Source organism: Benincasa hispida, chromosome 2 (assembly GCF_027475165.1).
Source record: "Benincasa hispida cultivar pf3 chromosome 2, pf3_genome.v1.1, whole genome shotgun sequence".
Taxonomy (NCBI): Eukaryota; Viridiplantae; Streptophyta; class Magnoliopsida; order Cucurbitales; family Cucurbitaceae; genus Benincasa; species Benincasa hispida.
In genome coordinates, this window is record NC_143479.1 from 16,029,555 (window position 1) to 16,046,934 (window position 17,380).

The 17,380-nt window shown below is 28.7% G+C and overlaps 1 protein-coding gene across 2 annotated transcripts; it reads right to left on the minus strand.

The window, feature by feature from the left end:
- Window positions 1-365: 365 nt before the first annotated feature.
- LOC120070568 (plasma membrane ATPase 4) lies at window positions 366-8,626 on the minus strand. 2 transcript variants are annotated; one of them, XM_039022358.2, is made up of 16 exons: window positions 8,406-8,626; window positions 5,609-5,728; window positions 5,281-5,517; window positions 3,985-4,746; window positions 3,776-3,898; window positions 3,583-3,687; window positions 3,349-3,493; window positions 2,867-3,031; window positions 2,543-2,781; window positions 2,423-2,455; window positions 2,237-2,318; window positions 1,998-2,158; window positions 1,743-1,916; window positions 1,195-1,377; window positions 886-1,070; window positions 366-784 (listed from the first exon to the last, which is right to left on the minus strand). In XM_039022358.2, exons 1-16 carry the CDS (start codon window positions 8,454-8,456, stop codon window positions 688-690), a joined length of 2,862 nt encoding a protein of 953 aa, XP_038878286.1. In that variant the 5' UTR covers window positions 8,457-8,626; the 3' UTR covers window positions 366-687. The 2 variants fall into 2 exon arrangements, with proteins under 2 accessions (XP_038878286.1, XP_090167060.1); XM_090310934.1 differs by having other exon boundaries at window positions 1,743-2,158.
- Between the last annotated feature and the right edge of the window lie 8,754 nt (window positions 8,627-17,380).

Below are 17,380 nucleotides of genomic sequence, written 5' to 3' on the forward strand. Positions count from 1 at the left end.
ATTAAGAAAGCATAAAAAATAGAGAAATTGATATACAGATTTGTGTGGTACACCAACAGTATGTTAGTTTCGTCCATGAGTGTAAGGAGAGATCAAATTTTATTAAGAGAGAAAATATAAGATAATATATATAAGGCACCCCACTAAATCCTAGAGTCAAAATGGTAAATATCATAAATGCGAATATAAATTAGGCTTTGGGGGTGGTGATGCCTCAGAACGTCCACCATGTCCCCCTTGGACCCCGGCGTGCTGATCAAGTAGCAAAATTCTGCGTGTGGTCATTTAGGCCACCAGATTATAGATTCAAGATATTCAAACACGACTGCTGATCAATTAAACTATGCTCGTGTTATTATACAAAGTAGAGACCAAAATATCATTGCATTATTCTCATTCACTTCTATCATATATTGATTTTCATTCCATTAACAAAACACTTGAGAGAGAGAAAGAAGCAAAAGCAAAGAGCAAAAACATGGGGGAGAAAAAGGGAAAGGTCAAGCCAAACATGACCTCCTAATTCTTATGATAACAAATCTACATTAAGTGGAAAAAAGGAAAAGCAGAGAACAGATGAGGAGAATAACATTGGTGCTTTCCCTTCTTTTAACTGGTTCTTCTAACAGAACCTTCTTCCTTCTCTCAGCCTTTATATCTTTTTCCAACAACTTTATATGGCAGTTTTTACACTGTGTAATGTTGTTGGATTGTATCAATATCCAACCCTTTCAATTTCACTACTGATTCAACATGACCCTTCAGAGTATTGAGCTCCCTAAGCCTGTATTGATAAAAACACACACAAAAAAATGTTATAGATCATGAGTGAAGTTAATTGTGTAAATTTTTAATGTTAATAATGAGCTAGCTCTTGTATGTTACCTAGCTATCTCTGCTCGTCTTTTGGCCTGCTCGGCGATTTCAGAAAGCTCTCTGTAGCTATTCTTTTCAAGGAAGAGACTGGCTCTTTCTGGTGCTGGTTGAAGGCCATGTAAGGTTCTTTGAGTAGCAGCCCATTGAGCTTCTCTTTCCTCCCTTCCATAGTCTTTCTTCGTCGTAAACGCGGTCTGATTTCGAAAAGAGAAAACATAGTGACCATTGAATCCAGTTAGCAAAATGCTCATGAGAGTTATACTAGTAAGGTATCTTTGAGGTAAATGTGGATAACTTTTAAGTTTATATATTATGTACCTTGTTTTCTAGTAAGTTAAGCCATGCCTTGCCACTTAAAATATAGCGAATTGCAAACTTGATAAAGTCTAACGGAATGTAGAAAATAACACTGTAGATCCAAACTACACCAGCCCATCCCCATCCAACTCCTTTTATCTTTGCAAATCCCCAATTTGCATATACTGCTATGAGTGTTGCTACCTGCAAACCAAACAATCATTTAAAAGAATGGATGGTACCTTTGAATATCGATATAATGTTGTACCCTCAATTATTTAAGCCAATTTGGTAACCATTTTATTTTTGGTTTTCGGTTTTTAAAAATTATGTCTATTTCCTCTCAATTTCTTACCATGGTTTTCATCTTTCTTAAGTAAAAGAGTTGAATTCTTAGCCAAATTCCAAATTCTAATTCCAAAAGTTACTTTTCTTAGTTTTCGAAACTTGTCTTAGTTTTTTAAAACATTAGTAGAAAGCAGATAACAAAGCAAGAAATTTAGAGGTGGAAAGAGTATTTGTAGGCTTGATTTTTAAAAAACCAAATGGGGTCTTAACAATCTTCTTACCAGTTGTGCAATAACAAAAGCACCCATCAATAGCAACCCCGGTCGTTCGACGTAGGACCAACTTCGCGATCGGGTCACGAATATCAAAGCCTGGCTGACAATACTCACTTGCAGGTAAAGAGCAGCCATCATTTCTTTAGGACTGTCCTTAATGGATCTTACACCAAATTTCTCCTGCATTATACCATAATTTGATAAATAATAACAACAAAAAGCAGGAGCGGAGGCGGAGAAAAGGATCGAGAAGAAACTTACTGGGAAGAATTCTGTCTCTCTCATTACCCAGAAGAATATGATAGTCATCAATGCTAAGTAACCACCAAGCATAATGCCTGTTGCAAATATCTCTTTCAATTTCCAACTATCAGGTAATGGAGATGGCTTCACTCTATCCTTTGAAATGGTCATGATTGTACCTATTTTTTTTTAAAAGATTAGTAAACTAAAGTGATTGGTAGAAGTATTAGATTCACATTGAAGAAGAGAATACTGACCATCATTTAGAATGGCAATGATCAAAACCATGAATGGGGAGAAGTCAAATTTCCATATGAGGGCAATAAACAAGAAACCAAACTGTTCATTGGCAAAGCAAAATTTCATCAAGTAAGAGATCCTTTATTTAGATAAGATAGAAATCTGTGTTTTTTGTATGAATACAAACACGTTTATTTACATACCACAATACGTATTGTGATTGAAACTGCATAAATCTGCAAAAGGAGAAGAAAAAAAAAGAGAGTGAATTGGTTAGATGCAATCACAAGAGAAAAATGGTATGTGTGTTTTTCAAGACTCACTGTGTAATTCTTCATTCTCTGGAAGATAGCTCTACTTGTAAGGACGGCACTGATGATAACGCTCAAGCCTGGCTCTGTGAGAACAATATCAGAAGCACTTCTCGCAGCATCAGTAGCATCAGCAACTGCAATTCCAATGTCAGCCTTCTTCAGTGCAGGAGCATCGTTCACACCGTCTCCGGTCATTCCACAAATATGCTTCCTCTCCTGCAACTTCTTTACGATCTCGTATTTGTGCTCTAAACATTCAACAGTACATGGTTATACAAATGAAACTTTCATATCAGTTTATTTCAACAAGTGGTAATTGAAGATCAATCTCACCTGGAAAAACTCCAGCAAAACCATCTGCCTTTTCAATTAACTCTTCTATAGGAATGCCTGCAATGCTTTCATCCTTGTGTTGACCAAGTAATGATGCAGATGGGTACATGTTAGTTCCCATTCCAAGTCTTCTACCAGTTTCTTTGGCAATGGCTAGTTGATCACCTGCATATCATTAAACATTATAAGACAATTAGTTATATCGGAACGCCTCCAAACCTATTTTGTATTCGTTTATGCATTGTTTATGATTTTGGGCCTAAGGTTTAGAGAAGTATCATATATAAACTCTCTAACTTTATTGACTCCTCTGCAATCTACATTATCTTATCTTTCTCTCTAACAATAAAATGTTTTCTTCCTCTGTCCGTGAACATAACTACCGCATTGTTAGTGAACTACAATAAGTTTTTGTGTCGATCTTTACTGTTTATGCTTTTCACACTTTCTTTAATTTTCGATTTCACAACAAGTTGAATTACCAGTGATCATCTTGACATTCACACCAAGATTGAGAGCTCTTTTGATGGTTTCTCCACTGTCATGCCTTGGAGGATCAAATAGAGGCAATAAGCCAACAAACTGCCATGGACTTCCAGGACTTTCTTTTCTTTTCTCAGGTACTTCCTGATGAAACAATTTTACATAAAAATGATTAGAAAAAGTTTTCCCAAATTAATTAAGTTTAATTAAGATGCATTGAACATGATTATCACCTGTCTCGCAACAGCCAGTGAGCGAAGACCGCGATCTGCAAATTTATCAATAACAGCATGAGCCTTCTTCTTGACATCCTCCTTGCAGTTGCAAAGTGTTAAGATCTGTACACATAAATTGACCATAGTTAGTAAACACTTCACTAGTTCAATGATCTTCAATGAAACAAACTAGTAGAAATATTATGAATACCTGCTCGGGAGCGCCTTTGCTTGCTCGATGCCAATTACCATCAGAATCAATGTAAGTTAATGCAGTTCTCTTATCCACAGGATTGAATGGGAAGAAGTGCACTTCTCTTATGCCTGCTCGAGCCTGCATTGTTACGAACACGATGAATACTGAGAGTATATATCATTATATTAATTTAACCAATGGTAATCAGGAAGAAGAAAAGCTACCTCCTTAGGATCAGCTAGCATTCCTACAATAGCAGCATCAATTGCATCTTGATTTTCGGTTCGAGAAGCTCTTGCAGCCAGCAAAATGACATGTTGTTTATCCACACCCTTAGCAAAAACCTCAACCAAATTTACATCAACACTAAGCTTGTTTAGAGTCAATGTTCCTGTTTTATCACTGCAAAGGACATCCATACCAGCCATCTCTTCAATGGCAGTCATACGCTTCGTGATGGCGCCTTGTTGGGATAGCTTATGAGATCCAATAGCCATTGTCACAGACAAGACAGTAGGCATAGCAATTGGTATTCCACCGATCAAGAGAACGAGAAGATTGTCGATTCCATCACGGTATTTACGGCGTTGAATTGGGTACATGACAATGATCTCAATAAGCATTCCTAAAGCAATGGAACATATACAGAAATTTCCAATTGCTGTAAGCACTTTCTGGAAATGACCAACTTGGTGAGTGCTGTCTACAAGATGTGCTGCTTTTCCAAAGAAAGTATGGACACCAGTGGCAATTACAATAGCTTCAATTTCCCCTTGTTTGCAAGTTGAACCAGAGAAGATTTCATCCCCTGGATTTTTGGTAACAGGAAGTGATTCTCCGGTCAATGCAGATTGATCAACTTTCAAAGGATCGCCCTCGAGAAGCCGAGCATCTGCCGGGATAATGTCTCCCAACTTTACACTAATTATATCTCCTGGAACCAAGATGGCCGCATCTTGTTCACTCCATTTACCATCCCTCAGCACCTGCAAATTCACACCACAAAGTTTATATTAGCTTGACCTTCAAGTGCTAAAACAAAATTTCCCCTACTTCCCATTTGAGTTTGTTAAGAAATAGATAATCAAAAAAAAAAAAAAAAAGGTAAACAATAAAGAATCGAAATAGAGATTTATGTCTATGGGTAGAAAGAGAGCAGTTTATTATTAGAAAGAAAATATCAGATCTCAAAGGTGATAGTAGAGTTAAAGAGTCTATATAGCTTACTTCTCTAACGTAAATACAATAAAAATAACGTAAATACAATAAAAACGAATGCAACTTGGTATCTTTGAAGATAATGCCCTAGAACCCCACTAGGGTGTGTTGCCCTGGATCCTAACCCACTGATTGGTCAATGAGACCTCGTACTTTGATCGTTCGAAGCGCCAGATAACAAATTCAAGACATTTCAACAGAATCACTCAAGGATCAAGTTTAATTGTGATGCATTTAATCATATTCCAAGACAAGATAATGGAATCATAAGTATAATAATCTTAAGGTTCATAGCTTCTAACCTTAGTTTTAGGAGCAAGGCCAGCCATGAGAGCAGCAGCAGCGTTACCAGCATTATTTTCTTCAATGAAACTGATTGTGGAGTTAATCACTAATAAACAAATAATTCCCACAAAGTCTTCCCAATCTGGAGGCTTTCCACCACCATTTGCCAAAGCAATTGCCATAATAGCTGCAGCTTCCATAACCCATGATAAGGGATTCCACATGAACCCCAAAAATTTTAGTAGTTTGCTTTCCTGTTCACAAATTAAGCAAATTCATTAACATTATTTAAAAATACATTTCAATAATTAATTTTTCTTTTCTTTTCTTTGAATTGGAAAATACCTTTTTCTCTTCTAATTTGTTGGGACCAAATAATTGGAGTCTGTTTTCTCCTTCTTGAGTTGAGAGACCTTCTGGGCCACATTTCAATTGTTCAAACACTTCTGCAATTGGTATTTTCTCCTGTATTTTCATTTAAATGCATTATTTTAGTGTATGTTTGTGAGCGATAATAGCAATTTTAGAAAAAGAGGTTTAAGTTAAAATTGATTTTCTTACCAGCATATTGATGTTTGGTTTCGAATTTTTTTAAATGATTTTGAATTATTATATAAACTTTCCAAAGTGATTCTAGAATTATCAAATTAGACATTTCTTATTTGAGAAATTTTTTTAAAAAAGAAAAAAATAATAAAATGAGAGCAGCTTTTTGGATGATTTTTGGTTAATTTCAACATTTGTCATACATAAGGGTGTACATGTTAGAAATCGATCCGGTCGATCAAAACCGACCAAATTAAGGTTGATCGGTTGGTTGGTTTTCGGTTTTCTTAGAAAAGAATTTGAAATCGACCGACGTGTATATATATATATATATATGTCTTTTTTTTAAAAAAAAAATAAGTCTAAAAGCAAGTCCATTACTATTGACCCAAACCCAAACCTAATATTTTAGTATTAATTTATTATTATTTTTATGTTGCCTAATTTTCAAACTATTACATGATTTATTTAAAATTTTTCATAAAAAAATGATTTGATTTAAAATTTTAAAAGTTGTTAATTTTATTAACCTAACAATAACATATTATAAATTCATCTTTCCTTTTCATTTACCTTAGCTCCTCTTAAAAAAATAAAATAAATAAAAAAAGACCGACCAACCCGACTGATGTACGGGCAAATTTCACTCTTTTTTTTTTGTCGATTTCCGGTGTCGGTTTTTTCCAAAACTGACACCGACCCGACCGATGTACAACTCTAGTCATACATCAATATTTGAATTTTTACAATGGTAAGTATGATTTTGATCAGGTCAAAATCACTCATAAATATATTCTTAGTCAAAGTCGGACTTTTCCCCCTTAATAATTGGATAATTAAAAACAGGAAAGATCTTTGCTTATTATTTATTAATTTAGCTACATAGTTCAATTAAAAGGTTTTATTTGGAAGCTAGAATAGGCATACATAGTACATTGAGACTACAAGAGCCAATAGGATATTAAATATAGGTTAATAAATATCATTTTGGCATATGTATTTAGAGTTTATTCAATTTTAATTTTTGTAATAAATCTTAAATTTATTTCATCAAAGCTATTTTTTATTGAAATTAGTTCAATGATAATAATAATTCTCATATGAGAAAAATAATATGTGATTTTGTTTTCAAAATTTATCGTAAAAATATTAATAAATAATAAAAAATGAAAAAATATTAATAGTATGAACTAAATTTAAGATTCATTGAAACTATAGGAACTAAAATTAAGCATTTAAAATAAAAACTAAAATTGAACAAATATGATAGTATAGAGATTAAACTAGTATTTTAATCTAAATATAAATAATATGAGGTGGGCGGAGAAAAGAAGGGATGAAAATAATCAATTCATAAGTGTATTGAATTTATATATTATAATCATTTTATTCTTCTTTCACTGAGTGAAAATTTAGGGTAAAACATTTACTCTAAACTTAATTTCAAATCTCTAACTAAAATTAAAAAAGAAATAACAAACTAATTCCATTTATTATATATTCGATAGCTCCCATCCAAAAATATGAATTTTGCTCTGACTTGAGAAAAAATTTCCTTAAAATAGGTTGGAATTAGATGTCATGCTATTTTTCTGACTAAAATATATCGATTTTTCTTAAGAAATAATATTGAAATACCTTTTATCAAATAATGAATTTTATATAATGTAAATTTTAATTGTATATGTTAGAATAAAATTGTATGTAAGCTTTTCAAGAAATAATAATAATAAAATTGTATGTAAATAGTTAAGCCCTAAACATATCTCAAATAATTATAGTATTGTACTTATATATTCCCTCGCTAAAAATATTAAAATGCCACGTAATAATAAAATTTTGTTCAAATAGACAAATATTATTCTTGTTATATAGTTTAAATCTTATTTTATTTTAATTTATATACTTTCCAATGGTGAATTTTAATTTTCGTAGTTTTAAAATTTTTTTAATTAGTCCAAATCTTTCAAAATTAGTTAAATAAATATAATAATTTCCATCTAAAGAAAGACATCATGCAATAATCTACCAGTTGAATTTAATTGTTATTTTGGAAAAGTAAACAAAAACACTCAACTAAAGGAACTAAAATTTGAAAGAAAAATTACTTAAGAATATTATCAAATTATAGAGACTATTTATGAGATTTTATCAAATTATAAAATTAAATTTTGACTTTTAAATTATAGTGACTAAAATCTAATTTTCTACCCATCACAAAAATCAATTTATAATTTAAAAATAAAACAAAACAAACAAATTTGATTGTTCATGATTAAGAGGGAAAAATATATACCACTTTCATATTGATTCATGCATGCAAAAATGCATGATATGATCGTCAAAATGAACACGGTTCATTCGATTTCTCGATTATATTTTGTCCAAAATAAAATGCATGATAGGATCATCTTTTAATTCCAAAAATCCAATAATTGGACACTTAAGAAAAACTAATTATGTCGAATTAAAATCAAAGGAATATGAAATAGAGAATTAATAAAATAGCAGTCTAAATTAGTAAAAGATGAATCGAGTTTGAGATAATTAATTTGAGGATAAAGAAAAATCAGAGGGAGATTAAGAAAGTAAGTACCAGATCAACAGTTTCGTTCTTGATCTCGTCCAGACTCAGTTTTCCGGCCATATTTCTCTTCACTGTTTAATTAATTAATTGCCTGAAAAAGCCTTTTTAAGTGGAAATTAATAGAAAGAAAAGCAGAGAAGAGCCCTTTGAATTTCAGAACTAACTTAAAATGAAAGTTGTGGTTTTTTTTACTCACTCTGCTTCTCCTTTTATACCAATTTTATTATACTAATAATTATTAATTTTCAGTCCATCAATTGAAGTTTCAATGGCAATTTGCAAACCAATATATTTTTTTATAAAAAAAATCGTAAGACTTTTCAATATCGATTATGCCAAAATAGAAAACACACTGACCTTTTAAGAATTATAAAATAGAAAAAAAGTCCAAAGTTTGAGTTAAAATGAGTTATAATTATGTATTTATAACGAAAATTGACAAGATTTATTTTAATCTTCTTGAATTTATGATGTGAGTTTTTCCTAATTATCAATGATCGGGATTAAATGGACATTATAAGAATAATTTTGAACATGATAGGATTAAATTTGATTGGTTTGTATTGATTAATTGATCTTTGACTTATTTGAATAATTGTGAATTTCGACTTATTTTCACATGGTCCAAATTTACAAATATTAAATTTGTTTAATTTGGATTTTGGTTCTATTTATTGATTTTGTTTTGTTTTTGCCTTTCCATTATTAAAGAGACAATCATTTCAGTTCTTTTTTTTATTATTATCTTTTCTTGAAAAATACTTGGATTAGCTGTAGAAATAGACAATTTGGAATCTATATTTTAAAAGATGTCTTGAATTTTAAATTTCAAACTCTAGGCTATATTTCAAATTATTATTCTATCTAGTGTTTTTGTAATTAGAGTTCGAAAATTGGAAAAAGAAATAAAATAAAATAAATGAGTGACTTTTTAAATAATTGTTGACTTTTCTCTCTAGCATTCTACAATTTCTAATATATCTATTAATATAATAAAAATAAAAAAAAGTTTACTAGGGTCTTTTTTATAATGAAGAAATTGAAAAATTAAAATAAAAATCCCCTAATTTTATAAGAATAGGTTTGATTTCCTAAACCTTTGTGTAGTTGTCGATGTCGTTGTTTGGTTATTATGAAAAGAATTCTAGTATTTTTTTTAATTAATAGATAAATGGAAAAATGAAGTGGTTTAAATAAATATTATTGTTATATAAGGTTCCTATTAGATAATCTATATAAAATTGATCAAATGGCTTATTCAATGCTTAGAGATTAAAATACCATGCAACGATGGAAAATTAGAGTCAGTAAAACAAAATAAATAAAAGCTTAAAATAAAAAATAGATTTTAAACTATAATTTATTTTTATATTCAACATTTTAGAATAATTTCAAGTTGTTTCTCGTTTCCTAAACCGGTGAGATTATATATAGTTTAAATGAAAAATTATTTTAAATGATAAAATTACCTAAAATATCTTTAAATATTATAAAATATTATTATCAATCAATGATAGATAGTGATATATTATTATCATTTATCACTATCTATCAGTGACTGATATAATGATTTTATTGTTTTCGTAATTAGGTTTATTCATTTTTATATATTTAAAAACGAATATAATAATATTCTTTTCCCATTTATTAATAAATCATCAAATTGCTGTTAATAATAAACTAGAAGACAAAAAATGAAGAAAAAAATATATATTAGTGAGCGTGATCGAGTGACAACAGCGAAGGCATGACGAAGGCTTTTCTAATTGCTCTAAAATTAATATATATATATATAACACCCTTACGGTTAGTTTTGAATGAAAATCATTAATTTTTTTATATCCGAAATATCTGAACTTTCAAAAATTTCAAAAATATCCTTAAAAACTTAAAAAAAAAAGTTCAAACATACTATTACCATTATATAAACACAAAATCGTTAATACCGTCTTACTTTTCTATTTTCATCTCTTTTTTTTTCTTATCTCTTTTACAATATCTTTCTGTGTGTGTTAATAGTTAATTATTTTTTTGTTTGATTATTTGTTTTTTTTATGTTTTAAGGGAAGATTTTTATTTTAGTATTTTGTGAGATTTTATGTTTTAACTTAAACTTTTGGTTTTTATTTTAATTGCTGATAAAATTAGTGTAAGTTGGAAATTGAATAATTAAAAGAAAAATGAGAGTATTTATATGGAAAACAAATAGGATATCTATATAATTTGTTTTAAAATTAGTTCTTTTTTAACTCGAGAAAATTTTAAACAAATTGATCACCATATTGACGATATGAACATTTTAAAACTTTTTAAAAAAATTTAATTTGTTTTTGCAACAATGTATTGTTAATTTCTGTTCGTGTACTGATAGTGAAGGTATTTTTTAACTTTTATTAAGTTAATATTTTTTATTTTTGAAAGTTCAGAGATATTTTTGACACAAAATACATAATTTAAGGCATTTTTCATTCAAATTGAATAATTAATTATTAGATTCATATTCGTAAATTAATTCTCTAATATTATACATCATAATAATAAACTTAATAAACTTCATAATAAAGAAGTGACACAAAGTACACAATTTATGGCTTTTTTTTTCATTCAAATATTGATTATCTTAATCATATTCTAATAAATTAATTCTCTCATATTATATATCATAATAATAAACTTCGTAATAAAGTAGTGGGGCTTGAACCTCGGAGTTTAGGGCATTTTTTTTCATTCAAATTAAATAATTAATTATCTAAATTATATTCAAATAAATTATTTTTTTTATATTATATATCACAATAATAAACATAATAAACTTCATAATAAAGAAATGAGGCTTGAACCTAGATCAAGGAGACTCTTGGGCCTATACTAATTCGTCAGTGGCTACTCTCACCCATGCAAATTAAAAGATGAGTCCACATATGATTATCCTTTGAAATATTAATATTTTTAACTAACGAATTTACAAAGAGATAATAATTATTTTGCGATTTGGTTTTATACAAATTTTTTGTATAGGACATCGTTACTCACATGTCTCCACATGAACAACTTGAATTAAACCGTTTATAACAATTACAAAGTGAAGTCATATTCATAATGTTACTAGAATAAAACACTCTGCCTTATCCATGTACTATAGACGTTTAAATTATTACTTGAATATGATCCACCTGTATCAACTACATATTGTTCGAGATTACATCTAATAACCTTAAATTTAAACTGTAATGGATAATTTAATATTGCATATTAATAATTAAAACGAATAATTAACTATTTAACTACAAGACTTTACTGTACAATAAATTTCAACACTTTGAGGATTTATAAATTAAAACCACAAACTAAGGGTCTGCTTGGATTGATTTGAAAAAGAAAAAAAAAAATTAAAACTCATTTTTATTTAAACACTTTTGATAAAAATTGATTAAAAATATACTAGAAAAACTATTTTGCATGGTTGCCAAACACTTCAATTTTTTCCAAAATGACTTATTTATTAAATTAAACACTTGAACATGTATTCCAAACATACCCTAAGAATTATATCAACTTAAACTCTAGAATTGTAAAAATACATTAATTTACACCATCCTCCAAATTTTGATCAAGTGATATCGTGTCAAACTTATAATTTGAGCCAAGTAAACTTTGAAATTTTCATAAACTAGTCAATTTAAAATTTTCATCATAGTAGCCTTCGAAAATCATCCAAGCATTAAACATGTGTAAACTTCTTCGAATGTCGGTTTAACTAAATGGACGCTTATAATAAATGCATAGACAAATTTTAAAGGCAATTTTGTCTAAAAGTCTAATTTGATTCATATTTATGATAGTTTATGAATTTAATTGACACAAATATAAGTTTCACATGAAGTTTTTCAAAATATAATGTAATAGATTATATAAATTAATATAATTACAAAATTCAAATTTTAAATTGATACAGCTATTAGTTTAAGTTTAGGAATAATAAATTGATATTAGAAAACAACCCTTGATTTATTGATTTAATTTTTAATTTCGGTCTTTTGAACTTTTCTTTTTCGTTTCTTTTTTAAGTTTACTTTTAAGTCTCTAACTTTTATAACAGCTATGTTTTCTCTCCATATTTTTTAGTCTTTTATTTTCTTTATAAAAAAAATATTATTTCGCTATCTTCTAATCGGGTGTTTTTTGTTTTTTTTTCAAAAAAAATTATAGATATATAGTATTTTGGGGAAAATAGGATTTTGAATGGTAAACCTAGAATTATTATTACTACTATTATTATTTTTTGAGAAAGTGGCTAATTAATATAAAACAAGAAAATTTGAGAATAAATGAGATTCAATTCATTTGGTCTTTGATAAATGACATTCAATTTATTTGATCTTTTGAACTTAAAAATTATACATTTTCCAGTTCTAATTTCAATATTTTATTAATGAATCATATAGTCTTCAAATATATTATTATTTATTATACTAATAATGGAAGTAAGATATCGAATGAATGCATTTATACAGCTAATTATGAAATTAATCTTTGAGAAAAAATAATAATAAATAAAATTAGTTGGGTTTTTTTTAGAACAGTTAGATATTTAATTGATTTTACTCAATTAGTATTATAAATACACAAATCCTAGGCAATATTTATGCCTGGGATGATACTTCAATTTTAGGAAAACAAATGCATGCCCACAACCTTTTTCTTTTTTTAATAATTATTTTCAAAATAAATTATTAATTATATTTTATTCTCGCCCATAATATGAAGTCACACAAAACAATAATGCAACTATTTAAATCAAATTTTATATTCGAGAGCTATTTAAATAAAAGTCAACTAAAAGATGATTAAGAAGTTTTCCAGTTTTTAATATCTTTATTTATTGGAAAGTTGACATTAAAAAATTTAACCGAGTCGTACCAAAACTTGCCTAACCTAAGAAGATAAACACGAATGTCAATCTCAATAGCATTGACTTGACTTGAATTTTCAAGATTTAAACTATAATTTAATTAAAATTTAGTACATAAATTAATTAAAATGCACAAATTGCAATTTTTCTTCCATGGTGATGTGCAATTTTTATTTTATTTATAATAAAGATGTTAAGATTGAATTTTGAGTCCGACTGAGAGTGAATTCAAGACATAATGATAATTGTTATTATGATTGTTGGCGTGAGAAATTAGTCATGTGTGTTGACTTTTCTTTTTCTTCTTCTTCTTATTTTTTTTTTTTTTTTGGTATTTTATAAGGCATATTTCGTTGTATTCAAAATTCTTGATATTAGTAGTTTTCTTTTTTCTTTTTTCTTTAATGTTGTTATTATTATTATTATTTTCTCTCGGTCTTCTTCCAGGAAAAAAAAAAAAAAAATCTAAAGAAAGGAGAAAAATATAGGTGCAAGAGTTGATTTTCAATATATTTAGGAATAACTTTTGTTTCAATATTTAAGTTTGGAAGAAAATGAATATTTTATGATTGTTTAATTTTTTAAATATTTTAAAACTTTTGCTTAAAACTTTTTTTAGTTTAACAAAAACATCAAACTTTTGATAAATAAAGAGAGAGAGAGAGAAAGCTAGGCAATAGAATAAATACTTATTGGAAAATTATAAAAAATAATACCCTCAACTTTCCATCCTTCAAAACTAGCACACTTTTAAAGTAGTTAAATTAAATTTTATTGGTAGATCTCGGACAAGATCGATTCACCTAGATTTAGTTAAAAATTTTACTTTTTCTAACTTATCAATTGTTTTAAGGGTCTTTCTCAGAGAGATTAAACACGGAGATTCTAGTACTTTTTCTAATTATTAGGTAATTTGTCCAAATCTTATATATTTTTAAATTTTCTCCAAATTCGGTTATCTTTATCAAATATGATATTCAATTCTTGCTTAATTTTAGCCCAATTTCTTTTCCACGATGATATGAATTTCTAAATTTTCAAATAAATTCACTAATTAGATTTTTTTTTATATATATGGATGATTGCATTTTGATTTTTAAATATCGGGAAAGATTTAATTTTGCAATAAAAAGAAAAAGAAAAAAAAAGGTAAGGTATGAAAAATATGTAAAATCTTGATATTAATCTGTTCGAGAATTCACAATCTCAATGTTAATCTACTCGAGATTCATATCGAGCTTTTAAATATTTTTCATATTTCACCTTTTTTTTATTTGAAAATTTTAATCTTTCCAAAAATTTAAAAATCAAAATCAATCACTACCCATGTAAAAAAAAATCATTTGGATAATTGGTAAATTGATTTGGAAATTAAAAATTGACGAAAGATTTAAAATTACGATATTTTGTTATAATATCTAGAGATAATTTGAAAATATAAAAGATTTGGTATAAGATTTAGGAAAATCACATAATATTTTGGAAAAATTATTAGAATCTCGGTGTAATCTCTACGACATGTACCAAGAAAAACTATTTGGTTCCTAAACATTCATGAAAGTAACAATTTAGCCCCTGAATTTTAGTTTGTAACGATTTAGTCCCTGTATTTCAATTTTGTAACAATTTAGTCTCTGAATTTTAGTATGTAACAATGTAGTCTTCGTACTCTTAAATTTGTAACAAGTTTGTCCCTAATGTAGACAAATTTATCAAAATTTGTTGGAACGACAACCTCTGGTAGACAGAAGGCAAGTACGATCGAACGACGTCAGTCGTTAGAATTGAACCTACAAAATAGAAAATGGTTATAGGCTGAGTCGTAGAGCTCGCTCTCTTTAAGACGTTTTGCGACTTTGCCCCTTGTGCAAGCAGTTCAACAATGGCCACGACGTCCCCAGGATAAAAGGAACCGTGAGGTCCACAATGGAAGTGGGTTCGTTCCCCGTTTTAATTATTTCACAGAATCAAAATTTATAGAACAATAATTATGCATCATCACAGAATTTACAACATGTTTATAAGAAAGGGGAGAGAAGGGAATAAGACTTAACTTACCCTTGAAGAACCGATCTTCACGTAATCCCTCTTCATGAACCATCACGAACTAGAAACCATAGTGGCCACCACTACAAGATTTTCCTCTATATTCTCTGTAAGGGATGAGAATCATAGTAGGTGTAGGCTTTGTGTTCTTTTGGGTAGAGGAAGAGAGAATTGAGAGAGGATTTTTTTTTCGGTGAGTGTGTTCTCTAGGAAAACAACATAAAGTTATGTGAAGAAGATAAAGTTCTGTGGAAAAGAAACTGTCCTACTCACGTCTTCCACCAGAGAGAAAAGAGGGGGAGAGAGTTACAACTCCCTCCTAAAATTAGTTTTCAAAATAATATTTTTAAAAAAATAAATTTACTATTATATATATATATGATAACAACCTTATCATATAACATATATTAAACTATATGTTATATCAAATATAACACATAACCTAAGTTTTTATTTCTCTCAACAATGCATGGTATTTAATATAAATCACATTTATACTAAATATAACTATATGAATCCTATCCATATAATTAATATTTGAATCATATTCAAATACTTAATTTCTCTCAAAATAAACTTTATATTTTAATGTATCAAATAAAATATATCAATTATATCACATATAATTAATTTAAATTAATTATATCATATATAATTAATTCTCTCAATTAATATGAACAATTCAAATTAATCTAAAATTAATTCTCAATCATCCCTATTGAGTTACAGAGGGGATCTTATGGACCAATGGTACTCGGATAATTAATTAAACTTCTTTAATTAAATTATCCAATATTCATTAATTGTCAGTCACTCCACTAAAAATTGACAACTGCATTCTTCGCACTACAGATATATTTCTGTATCCATTGGATATAACCAGTCAACAGTGCGATGACCCTTCACAAATTGCTCATAAGTACAGCTGATCCTGATGTGGATTTCCTAAAATCCTTATATGGAAATCAGAATCTGTGTATCATGTAAGAATCAAATCCTTAGAACCATACACGAGCATGTAGTCTCTCGTTCTCTGTAGATACTTGAGGATATTCTTAATGGTGGTCCAGTGATAAAATCCTGAATTAGACTGATATCTACTGACTATCCCCACTACATAGCAGATGTCAGGTCTAGTACATAACATCGCATACGTTAGGCTACCAGCAACTGATGCATAGGGGATCCATCTCATTTCCTCAACATGTTGAGGTGTCTTCGGTCACTATTTCTTAGACAAAATAACTACATACCTGAAAAGGAGTAAACACCACTTGGAGTTCTGTATTAAAATTTGATAAGTATCTTGTCAATGTATGATGCCTGAAACAGGGTCGCCGTTTTGTTATTTCGATCTCTAAAGATCTGAATGCCAGAACAAACTACACCTCTCTCAAATCTTTCATTTGGAATTGAGTCGCTAGCCAATTCTTAATTCCAGTCAACGTACCTAATGGAGTTGACATTCACCATACAGAAGCTATTAGGATCCTAAGCACTCTAATTACATTAATTTAGTAAAGAAACATGCAAGTTCATGATAATAATAGAAATAGAGTTTCAAGAATATGACCTTTGATGAATCCTCAAATTGTCCTAAAACTCCACGAATTTTTTCTTCAAACCTTGAAGTAAACTACCATATGAACCTTCTCTACTATTTTAAGGCCTTAGATTGGATTGTGGGATCCAAATTGAGAGAGATTTTTAGGGTGAAATTGGAGAATTGGAGAGAAATTTTGACAAGAAAACTTTCTTCAGAAAATCAGATTGCATGCTCCAATTATGTGAGATAAAATAAGTATTTATCTAAATTAAACATGTAATTTTGATTAAATGGAAGGTTTACACTCAACATTCCACTTAATAATAGGTATCTCAATTAGTGGAAAAATCTAACTTTTTCCACTAATTTCATTTATGTTAATATTATATGAAATTTCATAAATAATAATAAATGGAATTTAATCTTATTTTATTTATATATTTATAATTGAATTAATTTAATAAAATTAAATCAATTTTA